An 18030-nucleotide genomic window follows, 5' to 3' on the forward strand; every position below is an offset into this window, starting at 1 on the left:
TCTCTGTTGGGCGACATCCTTGTCATTTCCACCTCCATCTGGCCTGTTTTGTTTGTCTGCATGGATTCATGTCCCCGGTTGTGTCTGTCGTGTGCCGAGTTGACCCATGGTGAGTGGCTATGGTCATCTGGGGACTAATGTCTAGAATTAGGACGTGTGGGATTTCTGATTTAACCTTTTGTGACCTGACTAATCAAGTGTTGTCTGAATGCTAAGACCTGAAATACCTGAGTGTCAAGTGTTGATGGATGCCAGACACCACGCCAGTAGAACTGAAATAGCTGCTGAGATACGAGTCTTGACTCCACTGGCGGTGGAGACAAAGGGGTTGTTTCCGTACCCACCGCCAGGTGTGCACTTCTCCCCTGAGGGTTAGGGTCAGGGTTACCATGCTTACTAGCTCTCTGACATCTGAAATTCAATAGAGTCTGCTGCTGCGCGTCTGTTCTGGTTCCACTGGTGCACTCACCGGGATGTGCTGCATGTTGGTGTGTGTGTGTGTGTGTGTGAGGACTGCTGCACACCGTGTTTCTTTGAAGATATCATAATGGTATTGCTGAAGAGAACCGCTGACCGACTCTTGAACGCCGTGTGCTGAGGAACATGGACCATCTGCATCCTCCCCGTCTCCATGGTTCCCCTTCCTGCTTGACCTTTGATCTCTCATCTCTCCCGCCTCCCTTCTTCATCCTGTCGCTCTTCTTCTGCCTCTAGGAGGACAGTGAGCGCTACTCACGCCCGTCACGGACCACCACGGTTTGTAGCTCTCGCTCTCTCTCTCGCTCTCTCTCTCGCTCATGCACTGTTGCTCTCGCTGTCTCTCTCCCACTCTCTCTCTCTCTCCCTCCCCTCTCCATCTCATGCGGAGCACACAGCGGTGTGAGGCTACAGGGGGGGAGGCTGCAGGGGGGGGGGGGGGGAGGCTAGAGGGGTGGAGGGGGGGAGGCTACGGGGGGAGGCTGCAGGGGGGGAGGCTACAGGGGGGGAGGCTGCAGGGGGGGAGGCTACGGGGGGGAGGCTGCAGGGGGGGAGGCTACGGGGGGGAGGCTGCAGGGGGGGCCTAAGCACTTTAATGTTGGCCTTGATGAGTCCACTTGAATTGGTACTTCAAAGGTTACTGAGATGGGGACACAGAGGGATGAGGTGTGGATGAATTGTGTTTGCTGTTGGTCCTTGACAAAGCTTACATCGTTATTTTGCAGAAAATAGTAAAAAAATAGCAAAAATAGTTCATAGCAATAGTTTTCATTATGGCAAATTTCTTCCATTTTAAACAATTGTAAGGGCTGCGCTTGGACACCGAAAACGTCAGAAGAACTCGAACAACGCTCATATGGTTCTTAAATAATATATCCCTAATGTGTTATGATGTAACTGGGGCCTTGCTGCTGCGAGGGACTTACTTACTCTGTGTGTTATCTTGCTTCCAGGTTTGAGTCCTAACCATCCTTCTCTCTCCCCCTCTCTCTCCTCCTCCTCTCTCTCTCCTCCTCTCCCTCTCTCTCCTCCTCTCCCTCTCTCTCCCCCTCCCTCTCTCTCTCTCTCTCCCAGCTTTCAGATGAAGATGAGCGGATGTCCGTGGGGAGCCGGAGCAGCGTCAGGGTCAGTGGAGTCAAACCAACGCACCCTCACCTCCACACCACACTGCCCTCACCTCCACACCACACTGCCCTCACCTCCACACCACACTGCCCTCACCTCCACACCACACTGCCCTCACCTCCACACCACACTGCCCTCACCTCCACACCACACTGCCCTCAGTCCACTCAGTGGAGTAAACCAACGCACCCTCACCTCCACATGTCCCACATGTACTTATCACAATGACGCCGAAGACGTGTGTGACGGGGGACGTGAGCGGACCACTGGTCCCGTCGATGTGTTGTGACTGGTCTGGACTCCACCCAGTGCCACTAAAGGCCATGATTGACATGTGGTTTGAACGTGGGAGCCGGCCACACTCGTCTGAAGTCTGACTCTCTGTTGGTTGGGAAGCTCAGCACCGGGACCCTTGGTCTGACCGTGGGACCCTTGGTCTGACCGTGGGACCCTTGGTCTGACCGTGGGACCCTTGGTCTGACCATGGGACCTTGTGGCACGGTTCCCCGGCGGGTTGGCTGTGGTGTGAACAGGCGCGGAACGGTTCACATTCCCACCGCCAAAAGTGGGCGGGGTCCAGACTTAGCCGTGATGAGCCGTACTCGTCTCGCAGTACTCCTCCGTTGGGGTACCAAGCGGTCTGAAAGGGCGCCAACAAGGCGGAGCTACACACGCCGTCTGTTGACACAATCCCTTCCGTTCGACAGAGGGGATAATAACAAACACACACAGGACCCACCAGGTACTTCTGGACAACAGCAGAAGCTTCATTTATTGAAGAAGAGATTTGCCGTCCTTCTCGGACGGCCTGCGTTGTTGCTCTTTGTTTATTGTGTCGCGTTCTTCTTTTCTTAGGAAAAGAAGAACGGCTTGTGGAAGCATGTTCCGCTAGGACTGATCTTTTTTTATCTCTAAAGTAAATATCAATGTAGGGCGCTCCCCTAGCCACCACAACCAACCCTCCCACTTTTGGAAAAGCCTCACGAAAGGAGTCTGGAAAATGCCCCCTGGCTACAGCCGGATAGGGCCTTTTAAAGCTTTGTGTGCAAAGTCACATTTTGTCTTTGGCCTCTTCCACACCACGCTGGAGGTCTGGGGCCTGAAAACTCTGAAGCCCTGAAGACTTTAAAGGGCGCACTCACACTAGGCAAGGTGTCCCTGTACCGTACTTCAGTACGACAACAGTGGACTAGCAGGCTGAGTTTGCGTCGCAGGCCCTGCTTGGTTCACTCTCTTCACACGGTCTGGTTGCTCCTGCAGCAATCCCTTGAATGGCTCCATCTCCATCGATGGTGCAGAGTTAAAGCACACTATGATAGTTAACACTCTCACAGTTGTTTTAGATACGATCAAAAAACAGAAGAAAAGTAGTAGCCTCTGTGGACAACCAAGGTTAAAGCACAGAGTTACAGAGGGTCCATGTCATGCTGCAGCAGGGCCCTTCTGTGTGGTGTGGGCTGTATGTAGTTCTGGGGGTGAACCCAGGTGAGGGTGTGGCTTGGGGGCCATGCAGTCGTGCGTACCCACCACGTTCGCTGCCCTGGAGGTGTGACACGCAGGGCGGCAGCTGAGGCAGCAAATGCCGCATTAACGAAAAGCCTTGGTGAATGGTGACTGTAAGGCTGGCAACGTTTGAGGTGATGTGCTGCGAGTTCACAGTGTTGTGCCCGTCCGAATCCTCTGAGCTCCAACGTTCTTCATCTGAAGGTCGTCCTGCATGGTCTCTGCAGGCGGTCTTCTCGTCAGCCTGCCCCTCTGTGGTTGTTCTGTGGTGGATTCAACATAACAAGTCATATGCGTGTGCCTGCTAATCTAACCAATAGTCTAATAGTGCTGATAACGTTGTCCTGTGGTGGCAAAGCCTTTTTGAAAAAATAAACCCAGAAAAAAGCGTGTGTGTTACCATGATGTAAGACGGTTATGTTTTAGAAGGATGTGGTCCTATCTAAAGAATTATAAATGCTCCTTGTTGACCCTGGCTCGTTACCTTGGCCTTGTCTGTGAATGCTGGACTCAATCAAGGCCTTTAATGTTTACCTCCCAGCTCCACACCAAACATGGTTCTAATGCATGATGTGATGTAGGATTAAACAATGAAGAACTGCATTTGATTGAATACCTTTTCAAGAGAGCGAGAGCAGAGGACCGCACCCTAAAAACATGAATGAAGGATAAAACAAACGGGGCATGTGATGTGCGGGTGGCCCGCGTGTTGCTTTGAGTTGGTGTTATCTGAGTGAAGGAAGCGGCACATTAAGGATTGAGGGCTGTGCTGGCATGAAAGCCATTAATTATTAACACACTGGCTGGACGCTTCACCCTCCCCTACCACACCCTCTCCTCTCCACCATGCATCGTTCATCTGTTCCCCTCTTCCTCTGTCCTCATCCTCTGTCCCCTCTTCCTCTCGTCCTCTGTCCTCTCTTCCTCTCTTCCTCTGTCCTCATCCTCCGTCCTCTCTTCCTCTCGTCCTCTCTTCCTCTCTTCCTCTGTCCTTCCGTCTTCCAGAGCTCCTCCATGCACTCGCACAAGAAGTCCAAGAAAAAGAAGAAGCACAAGCACAAAGACAGAGATGTATGTTGCAACTGTCGCTGTAATGCATGTGACGGGTGTGCCCCGACCACAGATACACTGTTTCTAAAGTCACCCTGTGTGTTTCTATTGATGCCCTCCTTCTGACTGTTCACGTGCCCTGTGCTCTACCTCTAGGATGACGGCTGTGAGGACGGTTATAGTGTGATATCCAGCCGGGTGGGTGGACCTTTGTATACATCTGCACCCTGTATGCCCAACAATATAAAATACTGATTAGAGATTAGTAAAGATAATGACATAATATATGGAGTTGTTAGTTGCACGTCAATGGAAGACGATGTTTTATTCAAGTTCAAAGAAAGGATTATCTTATTGTTTAATCCCCTAAATGTACATGGTCCTTTTTAGTTGTTGCCACATTACATATCATATGGATGCATGTAGTGTTTAGCTGTTAAAGGTAATCGCATGATTTCATAGCAGCCTCCCCCTGTTTCAAGGAGCTGTTGAAGGCTCGCTGCTGGTATCTAAGCTAAAGTTATGTGTGTGTCGGGTAGCGGACTCTGTTCATATCTGGAGTTTCCATGTGACCCCATTATTGGTGGAGTGCTCAGCGAGGCCTCCCAGGTCTGCTACACACAGAGGGAATGTTGCTGCGGTCGCTGGCTGGCTTGTGAAGGCAGGCTGGACGTCTGCTAGCCGTCTCATGGCGTCTCTGTTTCTGTCTCATGGCGTCTCTGTTTCTGTCTCATGGCGTCTCTGTTTCTGTCTCATGGCTTCTCTGTTTCTGTCTCATGGCGTCTCTGTTTCTGTCTCATGGCGTCTCTGTTTCTGTCTCACGGCGTCTCTGTTTCTGTCTCATGGCGTCTCTGTTTCTGTCTCATGGCGTCTCTGTTTCTTCCCAGAGCTCCAAGCTCAGCGACGAGAGCAGAACCTCTCGCTCGTCCAGGCTTGACCTCACGGTGGGTGCCGCATGCCCCCCCCCCCCTGGGTGGTCCTTCATGTCTTCATTCTCTCACTGAGGCTTCAGCCCCTCCCGTCCAGATGAATGAGTGAGTGTTGTGTCCTCACCTTGTGTTCCATCAGAGCTCCCGGCTGGGCGAGGACAGCCGTCTCTCACGCGGGTCCCGACTGGACCTGCAGACGGTGGGTGCTGCCCCGCCGCTGACGTTGACTCCTGTTGTCCCCCCCCCCCCCCGTCTGTCTGTCTGTACGTCTGTCTATCCGTCCGTCTGTCTGTCTGCATGTCGCAACCACCGACCTACTAACGGGGACGGACTGGGACAAAGAAACCGACGGACTGGGACAAAAAAAGACACATGGACAATTAGTTTTGGAAATAATACAGACCAAATTCAGAGCTCTAAATGTTCATGTGAGGAGCAGCTCTGTCGGTTGTGGAGGCCGTTCCTCCCCAGAGCACACAGATGGCCGTACGCCTCTGCTTTCTCACTGGTTTTTTCTCTGCCGTTATCCACTTGTCACTTCTTGGCCAGATTGACAAATAGCCGTTCTAGAGCTGTTGTTTCCTAGCACCAGAGACATGGTGACACGGCCGTCGTGGATGCAGTGTTTGTTTATGTTGTGAAAGCGTACCTGTACCTGTGTGTGGAGCTGCTCTGTGTGACTAACGCTGTGCTGCGTGTTGTTACCCAGGAGGCCTCGTGGGGCACAGTGCTCCAGCATGCTGTATGTAAACATGTTTGATGAATGGTTTGCCAGCCTGTTTGTGTGTTGGCTTGCAGAGTGGTTTCCGTTGGGACCACCTGGGTACAGTCACTCGCTCAAAGGATTAGCCAGCGTTTGGACGTTGATTGTTTTTGTAGATTGTTTTGCTCCATTTCCTGTTTCCTCTCGCGCTCTCTCTCGCTCCCTCACTCTCTCGCTCCCTCACTCCCTCTCACTCTTTATCTGATGACCCATCTGTCACTCTCTCTCTCTGTCTGTCTCTCAATCTGCCATGTTCTGTCATCGTATATTCATTAAGTGTCTGTCTACCCCTCTCATCCACCACCTCCCCCCTCCCTACTCCACTGTCTCTCCCCCCCTGTCCCTCTGCCAGCTATAGGAATGAGTCTCCTCTGTTCCCATGTCTCCATCTTTGTAACCATGGTTTCCTCCTCCTCTTCCATAGGCGCCCTATGCCTCCTCTGAGCTGTACAGCTCCTCTCTCTCCAGACAGCCAGCCTCTCTGTACAATGGCTACCAGGTCTGTACACCGACGGAGACGCTGGGTATCAGTGCTGCTGCCCTTTAGCTCTCTACACTGAATTCCGATGTAAGAGTGCGAAGGCAGTCTGTTACAGTGAAGAAGCACCACAATAGACTTGACATTGAGGTATTTCTCTTGGATTTACATGAAGCCACATTGGACAAGTTCATGGTCCATGATTGATGCGCCCAAGATTTTGAGCAGTGCTGGAAGTTCCCCCTAGCCTTTGTAGCACAACTAAATCATAAACGCCTCAATAAATTTATTTAGGCGCCTGTGTGAGGACAGTTTATACGCTGCAATATTAATCTGTTAATATTTTATTCAAGTTTCATTCAATCAGGGAGAAAGCTTGTCACCTTGCTGAAGTGTCGCCAATCGAACATTACTAGAGTACACACACACACACACACACACACACACACACACACACACACACACACACACACACACACACACACACACACACACACACACACACACACACACACACACACTCTCCAGTGGAAGGCTGTACCTATAACCTTCTGTCCTCCTGGTTGGTTCCAGTCCTACTCTGAGCTCCTCAGCCAGATCTCCTACAAGCGCCATCGTAGGGTTGGTTCCCCTTCATGACCTTTGACCCCCCCCCCCCTCTCTCACCTCACCTCTCACTTGTGTTCACGCATGCTGCACCGTCTATCTGTTCTTCTCACGGGCACCTTCAGAGGAAAGGCTTGACTCTGGGAGGGGTCACCTGTTAGTGAGGTCACCTGTTAGTGAGGTCAGAGCATGTGTTTAGGGGTCAGCAGGTCAACACCACTGGAGACATCTCATCCAGCGTCGGAGCACGTGTGGTCGCTTAGAGGATGCCAGCCTTGGAAAATCATGCTGTGTGTGTGTGTGTGTGTGTGTGTGTGTGTGTGTGTGTGTGTGTGTGTGTGTGTGTGTGTGTGTGTGTGTGTGTGTGTGTGTGTGTGTGTGTGTGTGTGTGTGTGTGTGTCAGAGCTCGCTGTATGAGGACGTCCTGGGCAGTGCTTCGCGGCGGGTCATTGGCTCCAGCTCTCGAGTAAGGTTCCCCTCGGGAAGAACCGGCCTTGTGTGTTAAGACCCCCCCCCCCCCCACTTCACCATCAGGGGTGGGTCCTGTCTTGTGTGTTAAGATCCCCCCCCCTGGTTCTGCATGACGGGGTGTGACCCCCCCCCCCCCCCCACCATCAGGGGTGGGGTCCAGCCTTGTGTGTTAAGACCCCCCCCCCACCATCAGGGGTGGGTCCTGTCTTGTGTGTTAAAGCTAACCCTTGGTGTCAGTGCTGAACTCGTTCTGGGGGTGGTAGTGTGCATGTGTGTGGGGTTCACATGTACAGCCTGTGACCGTAGCGCCGGTATGAAGGGACACACACACTGACTCCTCATGCATGGGGGTGGCTCTGAGGTCACCACTGGACCCTGATCACCAGGTAGACCTGCTGATGTTGTGTGTGCACCCACTCTGTATACACCCCCCCCCCCCCCCCCCAGCCGTCTGACTACAGCAGCTACCGGGGGTCCAGCTCCAGAGCCTCGTCCCGGGCCAGCTCGGCCCGCGCCAGCCCAGTGGTGAGCCCCCCCGCCCCAGGGGCCCACTGGGGCCCCGCACTGCACCACTGGAGCTTTAGCTTCATGTTAGCCCGTTGCTCACAGCGGTCGGCCTGCTCTGTCATTGGCCAGGAATCACAGGATGTTTCCAAGTGAATAGTCTGGCCCTCTTCCGGCTTTCACATGTAGGTTAGGCTTTGAAAGTGGCTCACTTGTACCGGCCCATTAAGGTAGTGAGCAGATGATTAACAGGTAAATCAGATAAAAGAACACACAGGCTAAGGGATTTATTTAATGAACAGGGTTATACATTTAGGCAGTCCTATACCGTCAATGCTCTCGTGTTGACCACCGCAGGTCATTCTTCCGTACGTGGGAGTGTGAATCTAGCTGGAGGTATCCCGACCTGGACTTGGGTTGTGATGGTAGCCTGTTTTTTTGTTGTTCCAATGGCGCCCCCCGGTGGCTGTTTCAGGACAACTGCAGCTCTGTGGCCGGCTTCTTGAGGAGCGCGAGCAGCAGCGTTCTCTCCAAGGACCTGGATGACGTCACGATCCCTGATTTCTCCGATGTGAGCCAGAAGGATAGCATGGCCGCGTTCTAACCAATAAGCTTGCCTTTAATTTAGATTTTAACCCAGAGTGGATTTGGTCTCTCTGGACCCCTCTCTCTGTCTGTCTAGCCGTCTATCTGTCTCTCTCTCTGTCTGTCTATCCATCTATCTGTCTATCTGTCTCTCTCTCTCTCTCTGTCTATCCGTCTATCTGTTTCTCTCTCTATCTGTCTATCCGTCTATCTGTCTCTCTCTCTCTCTCTCTGTCTATCCGTCTATCTGTCTCTCTCTCTCTATCTGTCTCTCTCTCTCTGTCTATCCGTCTATCTGTCTCTCTCTCTCTCTCTATCTGTCTATCTGTCTCTCTCTCTCTCTGTCTATCTGTTTCTCTTGCTCCATCTGTGCACTTAGTTATGCTAAATCACAGCACACATAACATGGATGTTTGCACGTTGATTGGCATAAAGTCTGACAGGCTAATAAACCTAACAACAAACGGGCCTATAGTTGAGTTTGATTTTGTGTGTTCTATGTATTTGTACAACGCTGGTCTGATCTTCATGAGAATGAAGAAGTGTTCATGTTAGCTGATATTATAACGACAGCAGGAGTTAAAGCTGGTTGTCTGGTACCTGGAGGGTTGTGTGTTGGGTTCTGAGCTGCCCTGTGCGTGGGGGAAAGACTCTTCAGTGGTTGTGGCATGATGAGGCTGTGTGCGTGTGCATGGGGCAACGTATTTCATCACAAGTTGAGCACATTGCTGGGTGACGCTGTCTGTCTAGTGCACAGTTCTGCAGTCTGATATTTGCATACGGGTCAATTGTGGTGAGCCAGTTGACACACACACACACACACACACACACACACACACACACACACACACACACACACACACACACACACACACACACACACACACATTATTTAGTTATTTATAGTTATTAATGGTTTCTGTGTTCTTTCTCAACAGGTGGAGGACAGAGATTATATTGAGAAGGTGAGTTGAAATATATGTAAATCTGTTTTTCCTAACAAAGTGTATAGAAACCCGATGGCGGCCAGCTGTTCCTGGTACTAGAGGCTGTATGTGATGGACAGCCGTTCCTGGTACTAGAGGCTGTATGTGATGGACAGCCGTTCCTGGTACTAGAGGCTGTATGTGATGGACAGCCGTTCCTGGTACTAGAGGCTGTATGTGATAGACAGCCGTTCCTGGTACTAGAGGCTGTATGTGATGGACAGCCGTTCCTGGTACTAGAGGCTGTATGTGATAGACAGCCGTTCCTGGTACTAGAGGCTGTATGTGATGGACAGCCGTTCCTGGTACTAGACGCTGTATGTGATGGCCAGCCGTTCCTGGTACTAGAGGCTGTATGTGATGGACAGCCGTTCCTGGTACTAGAGGCTGTATGTGATGGACAGCCGTTCCTGGTACTAGACGCTGTATGTGATGGCCAGCCGTTCCTGGTACTAGAAGTGTATGTGATGGCCAGCCGTTCCTGGTGTGTGATGCTTGCTGTGTGGTCCCCAGGGGTCCCGGGCAGCCTCTGCCTTAACGGCCGGGACCCTGACCTCCTTAGGGGGCTCCTCCTCCCGGAGAGGCAGCGGCGAGACGGCCGTCACGGTGGACAACGAGACGTCCATACGAGAGATCAAGGTACCGACCCGCAAGTTCTGCACACGTTCCGGTACTTACCGGGGAAATGTAAATGGGCTGCGTGCTAACATGTGTCACGGCCGCCACATGTTTTGAGTCCAACATTTGACGTGTTGAATGTGTGATCATCACGATTAATGTTCCGCCAAATGGTCCATGCCACATTCTCCTTGTTCTCCTTCTCTGACTCTTTCTCTGGCTCAACGCGACATTACTCTGTGACCTGGTACCTCTGGTCCCCCTCACCTCTCCTCTCACCTCTCTGCTCATGCTCCTCTCTGCTCCCCTCTGCTCCTCTCTGCTCCTCGCTGCTCCTCACATCAGGAGATCCATGAGCTGAAGGATCAGATTCAAGATGTGGAATCAAAGTACATGCAGAACCTCAAGGAAGTGAAGGTATAAGGTCTGGGAGCATGTTGGTTACCCATAGTGAGAATGTTAACACCATTAATATGGAGAGCATTTAGAGTATTAACCATAGACCGTAGACATAGCACTGGCTCTGTTTTAGAGTGTTGGTTGTTACTGCCTTATGGCCTTTCTCCACCGACAGTACCAGCTCAACTCGCCTCGACTCAGCCCGCCTTTTTTTGCATTTCGATCACCAAAATGAGGTACGTGGTACCTGGTACCTGGTACTTTTTTGGTCTCGCCTCCGTCGAGGTTACTAGAGAGCTGATCTGATACGTTTGTGTGATGTAAACAGGCCGCTGGCCACCGATTGGCCAGAGAGTGACGCCACTGGACGAGTCATGATGAGCAACGACGTACGCCACCCGGGGATCTATAAATACTAGCATCAGCGTTCAGTGTAGGGATTGATTATTGATCAACATGGAAGACCGTCCCTCCGAGGCCTCCATTGTTGTGTTTTGCGTCCCCTGGATTAGTAGGTCACTGCAGTACATGCGTACCATGACGACCCGCCCACGTTGAAGAGGCTTATTCTACCAAACCGAGTCGTGCCACGCTGAGTCGTGGCGAGTAGAGCTGGTACTGTCGGTGGAGAAAAGGCATTAGTGGACAATAGTGACCAATGAGCCAGTCCATCACGATGTCAAGAAGCAGACTTAGACTGGACTAAACAACACTAACAATACTCTTATGATCCTCTACTTCAACTGCATTACTTTGCTGTATTCCCACTTGCTTCCTAACACGCTTGTCACTCCTTTAGTTTCCAGCATTGTGGCCTCTTTATTTAACCGGTGTGGGACATGTTTATGTGCTTCTGATCCGTGGCTCCTCTGAGCCATGTGGCGATATATATCCACGGGCAGGACGTCCTGAATCCCCCCCCCCAGCTTGCGTGTGTGTGAGGGGTCTGATGTAACGGTAAAGGGCCTCTTCCCCTTGGGCAGGACGCCTTGGTGGAGGTGGGCGAGAAGTACCGCAAGGCCATGGTGTCCAACGCCCAGCTGGACAACGAGAAGAGCAACCTGATGTACCAGGTGGACACTCTGAAGGACTCCCTCAGCGAGCTGGAGGAGCTGCTGGCCGAGGCCCGGCGCGAGTACGAGGAGAAGAGCAAGGTACGGACCGGACCCACCGCCCATCAGCAGCAGTGTAGAGTATCAACTCTAGAGTAGAATTAGTACAGTGTAAAAAGTCATCAACAATGTAAAGATATCAAAGGAAGCAGGGTTTAAGGTCTGATATGTCTCTCAAACACTTTACTCTTGGGAGCAGACGTTCTTGTTTTGTTGGTAGTGTACTAAAAGAGGCGTCTAAAGCTACACCTAAAGTCTGCACATAGTGCGCATGGAAAGGCCTGATTGGCTGTGCTGCTGGTCGCCGTGGTGACCCTGTGCTGTGGCCCCCTCCCCAGGACCACGAGCGGGAGAAGCACGCACACAGCATCCTGACGTTCCAGTTCAACGAGGTGAAGGAGACGCTGAAGCAGAGCGAGGAGCTGCTCAACGTGAGTACTGCCCTCTGCCGCCGTCCTCCTCCTCACCTCTGTTGTTCTCTCTGTCTGTGCGTTCGGTTCTCCTGTCTGCTGGTCGTCCTGTTCTCCTGCCTCCTGCTCAGTTCATTCTGGTCTCTTTTGTTCAAATCCACGTCACTGAGTTCTGCTTCATTCTGTTCTGATCCGTTCTGCTCCTCTTCTTCACTGTTTGAACCTCTCTCCTTCCTGCACCTCTTCTCTTGCTCTCTCTCTCTCTCTCTCTCTCTCTCTCTCTCTCTCTCTCTCTCTCTCTCTCTCTCTCTCTCTCTCTCTCTCTCTCTCTCTCTCTCTCTCTCTCTCTCTCTCTCTCTCTCTCTTTTCTCTTTCTTCTCTCCTCTCCTGCTTGTCTCCTCCTCTGCCGTCCAGGATATCCGCCAGCTGCGCTTGAAGCAGGATGGTTTCATCCGAGAAATATCGGACCTCCAGGAAACTGTTGAGTGGAAGGATAAAAAGATCGGGGTACGGCCCAGAGGAACAGCAAACTGTCTCTCTCCACATCCATCTTTCTCCTTCCTTTTGCCTCGTCACAAAACATGCTCTTTGCTGGATAACTTTACTTCCATGTGCTTATTCTTCTCTTCCTTCCTGGCTCCTGGCCCTCTCTTGCTCCTCTGATCTGTGTGTACCGTGGTGGTGGTGGGGAATCCATTCAGGCCTTAGAGCGACAGAAAACCTATACGGACGCGATCCGAGTGGAACGCGATGAGTTGAGAGATGAGGTGGTTAAGCTGAAAGACATTCTCAAGGTACTCTCAAGGTGTGTGTGTGTGTGTGTGTGTGTGTGTGTGTGTGTGTGTGTGTGTGTGTGTGTGTGTGTGTGTGTGTGTGTGTGTGTGTGTGTGTGTGTGTGTGTGTGTGTGTGTGTGTGACAAAAGATGCTGTATGTTGTTTACAAGGACTTACTTTGAAATTCCAAACTAACCTTAAAGGGTTTTGATTAAAGGAGCTCCCATTTTTGCAGAGCCATGAACAAATACTAAAGATGTGTGCGTCTGTGTCCAGAAACATGGCATAGTTCTGGGACCGGATCTGAACATCAACGGGGGTATCGTTGAGCCAGGAACCGATGGATCATCGGAACCCGGGTCCCCACTGGGTCCAGACCCCAAGGCCTCCCCCACAGAGGGCAACAGCAGCATGCTAGGTGAGCAGCCACCGCAGCCCTCCACTGGGCCGCCTGGTGTGGAGCCTGCTCTTCAGACACAATGAAGGACCACTTCCAAATCTGCCTCAAAGTAGTCTTTACGCGCCCAGCAAAGGGGAGGCTTCCTCCTTCTGATCCCCGGCCATGGCTTCAACCCACGGTTTTATCAATAAGCCTAACCAAATAGATAAATAACATTTATATTTGTGATGGATATATTCATTTTGGAAGGAGCCCTTCATAGTGACTTAGAGCGTGCTTCTAATTGCTTCTTTAGAGTTTGATATGGTGCTGATTCATGCTTGACATCTTGGCTTGGAATCTTCATTTCTCAAATTGAGCATGAGGCTTATGCTACTTGTATAGGCAACCAATTAACGCCATTTCACTGCTTTTGACTCACATTAACTCACATTCAGGCTATTGCTCAACCCACTTAGGTAACTGGGTGTAGTGCATCGTTATGGTGTTCAAATCCCTTCAAATATATACACTCACTTTTAATGTCAAAAAGATTCTCTTGTGTTTGAAGAAAGCTTATGTATCAGCTCAATATTTGTTTTGTAAACTAATACTTGAAGCTTTGTGAAGTAGCCTAGTCCTTACATCTTCCTACACCTTCTGGGCTTTGACTTGGCCTTTGTTTCACCTGTGCCCCTTTCCATTTCCTTCTTTGAAATCCTCAAACGGATGATCAGACATAAAACACAACAAACAGCTTACAGTCTTCATGATGTCAAACGTATGAGACTCTTCTCCGCCTTGTGACAGCATCGGGAATCAAGGGCTTGATTTGGGTGATCTCATTTTCTATACTATTTTTTGGTGTGCTACTCTCCTTTACTTTTCCATCTTTTTTCTTCCTGTTGCTGAAATCCGACTGCTCTGTTCTCCCTTGAATTCTGCACTTGATGCTGGCCGAGGCATAAACAAAAGCCCTTTGTTATTTATTCTAATTCAACATGATTTGGTGTTGCATCACCATATGCTCTTCACAATCTCCCAGGCAGCGCACTGGAGTCTGAGTTGAGGACTAAACAAGAGGAAGAGGTGGATTCAGAAGAGCCGCAAGAACCACAAAAGCTTGAGGAAGCAGGAGACAGCTGTTTGACCTCTGCTGAACCCCGTAGTCTTGATAGTGGTTCCACTACAGAGACTTCCAGAGACCACAACTCCACATGCTGGCCCAAAGTGGAGGACCATGCAGGAGAAAGTGCCCCTTGCCCTGAGTTAGATTCAGAAAGTGTAATCAGAAATATAAAAACTAGTACTACAGAGATAAAGGGGGTCATCACAGAACAGGAGGAGACGGTTGAAGAAAGTGCACTGAGCCTTCATTTAGATTTAATCAGCGTTAAAAAAGAGGATTGCACCGCAGAGTTGAATGGGGTCATATCAGCGCAGGGTGCTGAGCTGGCTGTGACTAGTGAGGCAGACACAGTGGAAGAGGCTTTGCTCCAGACAAGGAAAGAAGCCATGGAAAACAACCAAATGATAAGCGATCTTTCTGTAACCATTGTGGCCGAGGTCATGAGGGTCATTGCAGAGACTCCCAGTAAGGATTTGCATGAAGACCAAGCAACTAACTGGGATGATATCCAATCGACTAGGAGCAATGAGGGCCAATCGCCACAGAAAGATGGAAATGTAGTGAACAACATCAAAGAGTCAGTCGGACCAATCAGCATGTCTCCTGATGAGTCATGCCCGGTCAGACCAATCAGCACGTCTCCTGATGAGTCATGCCCGGTCGGACCAATCAGCACGTCCCCTGATGAGTCATGCCCAGTCGGACCAATCAGCACGTCTCCTGATGAGTCATGCCCGGTCGGACCAATCAGCACGTCCCCTGATGAGTCATCCACCATCGGACCAATCAGCACGTCCCCTGATGAGTCATCCACCATCGGACCAATCAGCACGTCCCCTGATGAGTCATCCACCATCGGACCAATCAGCACGTCTCCTGATGAGTCATCCACCATCGGACCAATCAGCACGTCTCCTGATGAGTCATGCCCGGTCGGACCAATCAGCACGTCTCAACCTGAGCCCGGGAGCATTGAGGACAATGAGAATGAGGAACTAGAGAATGAGGAACTGTCCAACAAACTGCAGACCAAGGGAGCCGCAGGCAAGAAGAAAAGAAAGAAGAGGAAAGGGAAAAAGAAGAAAGCAGGACTTCAGGAGGAGGAGAAGAAGCAAAGTGAGGATGTCAATGAAGGAGCCCCGCCAGAGAATGAGAAAGAAAAGGACACAAAACAGTCGAGTACAAAAGATAATGGATCTGAGATTCCCAGTTCCAGCCCTCTCCAAATCCTGAAAGGATCTCAGATGGATCCATCATGTGAGAACCAAGATACAGATAACGTTTTGGACCCTGGGATCGTGGTACCCCAGGTGAGCAGCTCTGTTTCCAATGCAGAGTCCAATCTGGACGTGTCCGATCCTGGTTTCAACTCTGAAAATATCAGCAACACTGATGACCTTGTTAGTGTACACCCACCATGTTTAGCTAGTCCTAGTCAGGAGAGTGTGCCCCCAGCAAAGGCAGGTGTCTCACAACTTGAGCCAGAGATTGCTGCTTCAGCAACAGATGAAACTGGTCCCATAAATGAGGATATTTCAGATCATAAAACTCCCAACCCTTTGGAGAGCTTTGAGGCCCCAGATATGAACAACTATGGTAAGAAAACTGAATCAACCAGTGTTAATGTAGCCATTGATTCATTACATGAGGCAAATAAATCCCCAAGTGAGGACGAGGTGGAACAGTCAAACACGGGCTCCATGCCAGTGTGTTCGGAGAGCACATCCGGCCCTCAGGAGCCATTGGAGACAACGCTATCCACAGATCAGCTCACTTTAGGTAATGATGGGGGGATGTTCAGGTCAAGTGTGAGATACCTCTCGGAGATAGTGATCAGATAGAGGACTCAGGAGAGCAGAAGGCGCGGGTGGAAGAGGAACAAACCTCCTCTTCTTGTCATGTTCTCGGTGCTGTGGCTCATTGTGATGAACCAGAAATTGATGAGTTGGACAACATGCTTAAAGTAGAGGAAACTTTAGTCCAAACTGACCACTCTGAAGGAATATCCGACAGTGTGTTAGCAGAGAAAACCTTCACTGAGATTTCCAATGATATATCTAGTCTTCCGAAAGAAGGAATAGTTTTGAATTCACCAGTGTTTGAGGATAAAGTAGAAGGGACAAATCTTGCTGTCGTCATTTCTAGTGAAGCAGAAAGATTAGTTGAGATCACAGATGGAGTTGCAGAGATGATTTCCTCTCCTGATCAGAAACAACATGATTTAGGATTGGACATCTCAGAGGAGCTAGAACATGATTCTGACCAGGGCCATGTTCTGAAATTAGATACGCCTTCATTTCCTATGGAAGGCCAGGAGAATGAAGTCAGTAAAATCGAGGGACTGAAGACCAAGTCAGAGGAATTTGCTGAGATTCATTCAGTTCCCGATGAGAAACACGATGATGGAGCATCGGCAATCACAGAGCCAGAACCTGGACCTGACCAGAGCCATGGTCAGGAGCCAGAACCTGGACCTGACCAGAGCCATGGTCAGGAGCTTGAGACGCCTTCAAATCCAGTGGAAGACCAGGAGAATAAAGAACTGGAAACAGAATCACCTCCAGTGATTAGCCTGGACAGTGATTATCATAATGATGAGGATGAAAATGATGAAGGACATTCATTTGACTTTGACGAAATGGATTTAGAGGCTTCGTTATCTGTCACTTTGACCGCAACAAACAAGACGGCGGAGAAAGTGACAAGGCTCATGTCACAAGAAGCAAACAGGGATGAATCTGAGCTTGGCCAATGCGAGGCCTTCCAAATGAGCGTCCAGAAGGGGTCGGAGCTGGGTCCTGAAGGGGACCCCCTGGAGACCCCCAAACAGACGGAGACGGCTGAAGGCATGGCAGGGGGTCCGTTAGGTCACCAAGGTTCCACTTCATCTCAAGAACCTCAAACCACAGCAGGAGAACAAGAGGAGTCCAAAGTGGCCGAGGTGGAGATTGACCAGCTGCTGGGAGGCGAGGTGGGAGGAGCGCAGGAGCAGGGCCACACTCTGATGGAGGAGGGAGGGCAGCAGCCCGGGGGGGCAGGAGACGGAGGGTCTGAGAAGGGAATAGAGGCTTTGGTTTCGTCCGTAGATGGAGGACAGGGAGTCATGAAAGATGTGCTGCCGAGTGTTGGGAGTGCAGGGGGTCAGGTTAGCAGGCACACCGCCCCGTGTCCCCCCAAAACAGAGGCCAAAAGCAGCCAGAAAGCAAAGGGCAAGGGCAAGGGCAAGGGCAAGGCCAAAGAGGACTGTAAGATGTCTTAGCTGTAGCTGCAATATAAGACTTTGAAAACTTGTATACAAAGTATCTTGTCACTTTCCCTTTTTACCATTCAATAGTGAGTACAAAAATGGACCAAAAAACACGGGAATTTACAGGACTATTATTCAAAGATGTAGTTACAATTTGAGACTTTGAATGTATTCGAGAACATGCTATTTATTCAGATATACGTCCATGAGTAGCAGTCTAGAATCGTTTCTTTTCTTTAACTGTGTTGTTTTTCTGTATTAGTTGTATTACTTCACTGAAATGAGTTACCTTTTCTTTAGTCACTGGCCTCATGCATCACATGAAGATTCAAGGCCAATGCCTTAGTAAACGTCATTCATAGATATTTCATTAAGATAATGCTTTCATTTTTTTGGTCTGTTGCCTTATTGTTACTTTTGAGCAAATTAACTGTCAAACCAATTCCACCCTTTCAATAAAAAAAGTTTTTTGTATCCTAATAGAG

General features: G+C 50.3%; 1 protein-coding gene across 11 annotated transcripts in view; it reads left to right on the plus strand.

Moving 5' to 3' along the window:
* lrrfip1a (leucine rich repeat (in FLII) interacting protein 1a) overlaps positions 1 to 18030 on the plus strand; it is a gene marked incomplete at its 3' end in the record, with an annotated part of 41234 nt that overhangs the window by 19215 nt on the left and 3989 nt on the right. For 2 of the 11 annotated variants that reach the window (XR_014639913.1, XM_084487122.1), the window contains exons 5-22: positions 715 to 756; positions 1552 to 1602; positions 4111 to 4176; positions 4312 to 4353; positions 5043 to 5099; positions 5224 to 5283; positions 6272 to 6346; positions 7335 to 7397; positions 7850 to 7927; positions 8382 to 8477; positions 9430 to 9456; positions 9991 to 10116; positions 10441 to 10512; positions 11478 to 11648; positions 11945 to 12037; positions 12431 to 12523; positions 12718 to 12810; positions 13067 to 13208. Coding sequence is in view for 10 of the 11 variants with exons in the window: in XM_084487122.1 (XP_084343248.1) it covers positions 715 to 756; positions 1552 to 1602; positions 4111 to 4176; positions 4312 to 4353; positions 5043 to 5099; positions 5224 to 5283; positions 6272 to 6346; positions 7335 to 7397; positions 7850 to 7927; positions 8382 to 8477; positions 9430 to 9456; positions 9991 to 10116; positions 10441 to 10512; positions 11478 to 11648; positions 11945 to 12037; positions 12431 to 12523; positions 12718 to 12810; positions 13067 to 13208 (1447 nt within the window). Of the gene's footprint in view, positions 1 to 714; positions 757 to 1551; positions 1603 to 4110; positions 4177 to 4311; positions 4354 to 5042; positions 5100 to 5223; positions 5284 to 6271; positions 6347 to 7334; positions 7398 to 7849; positions 7928 to 8381; positions 8478 to 9429; positions 9457 to 9990; positions 10117 to 10440; positions 10513 to 11477; positions 11649 to 11944; positions 12038 to 12430; positions 12524 to 12717; positions 12811 to 13066; positions 13209 to 14214; positions 16140 to 18030 lie in introns of those variants that run through there. The other 9 variants (XM_084487123.1, XM_084487126.1, XM_084487129.1 and 6 more) reach the window with 7 other exon arrangements.

Source organism: Micromesistius poutassou (assembly GCF_964030765.1).
Source record: "Micromesistius poutassou genome assembly, chromosome: 23".
Taxonomy (NCBI): Eukaryota; Metazoa; Chordata; class Actinopteri; order Gadiformes; family Gadidae; genus Micromesistius; species Micromesistius poutassou.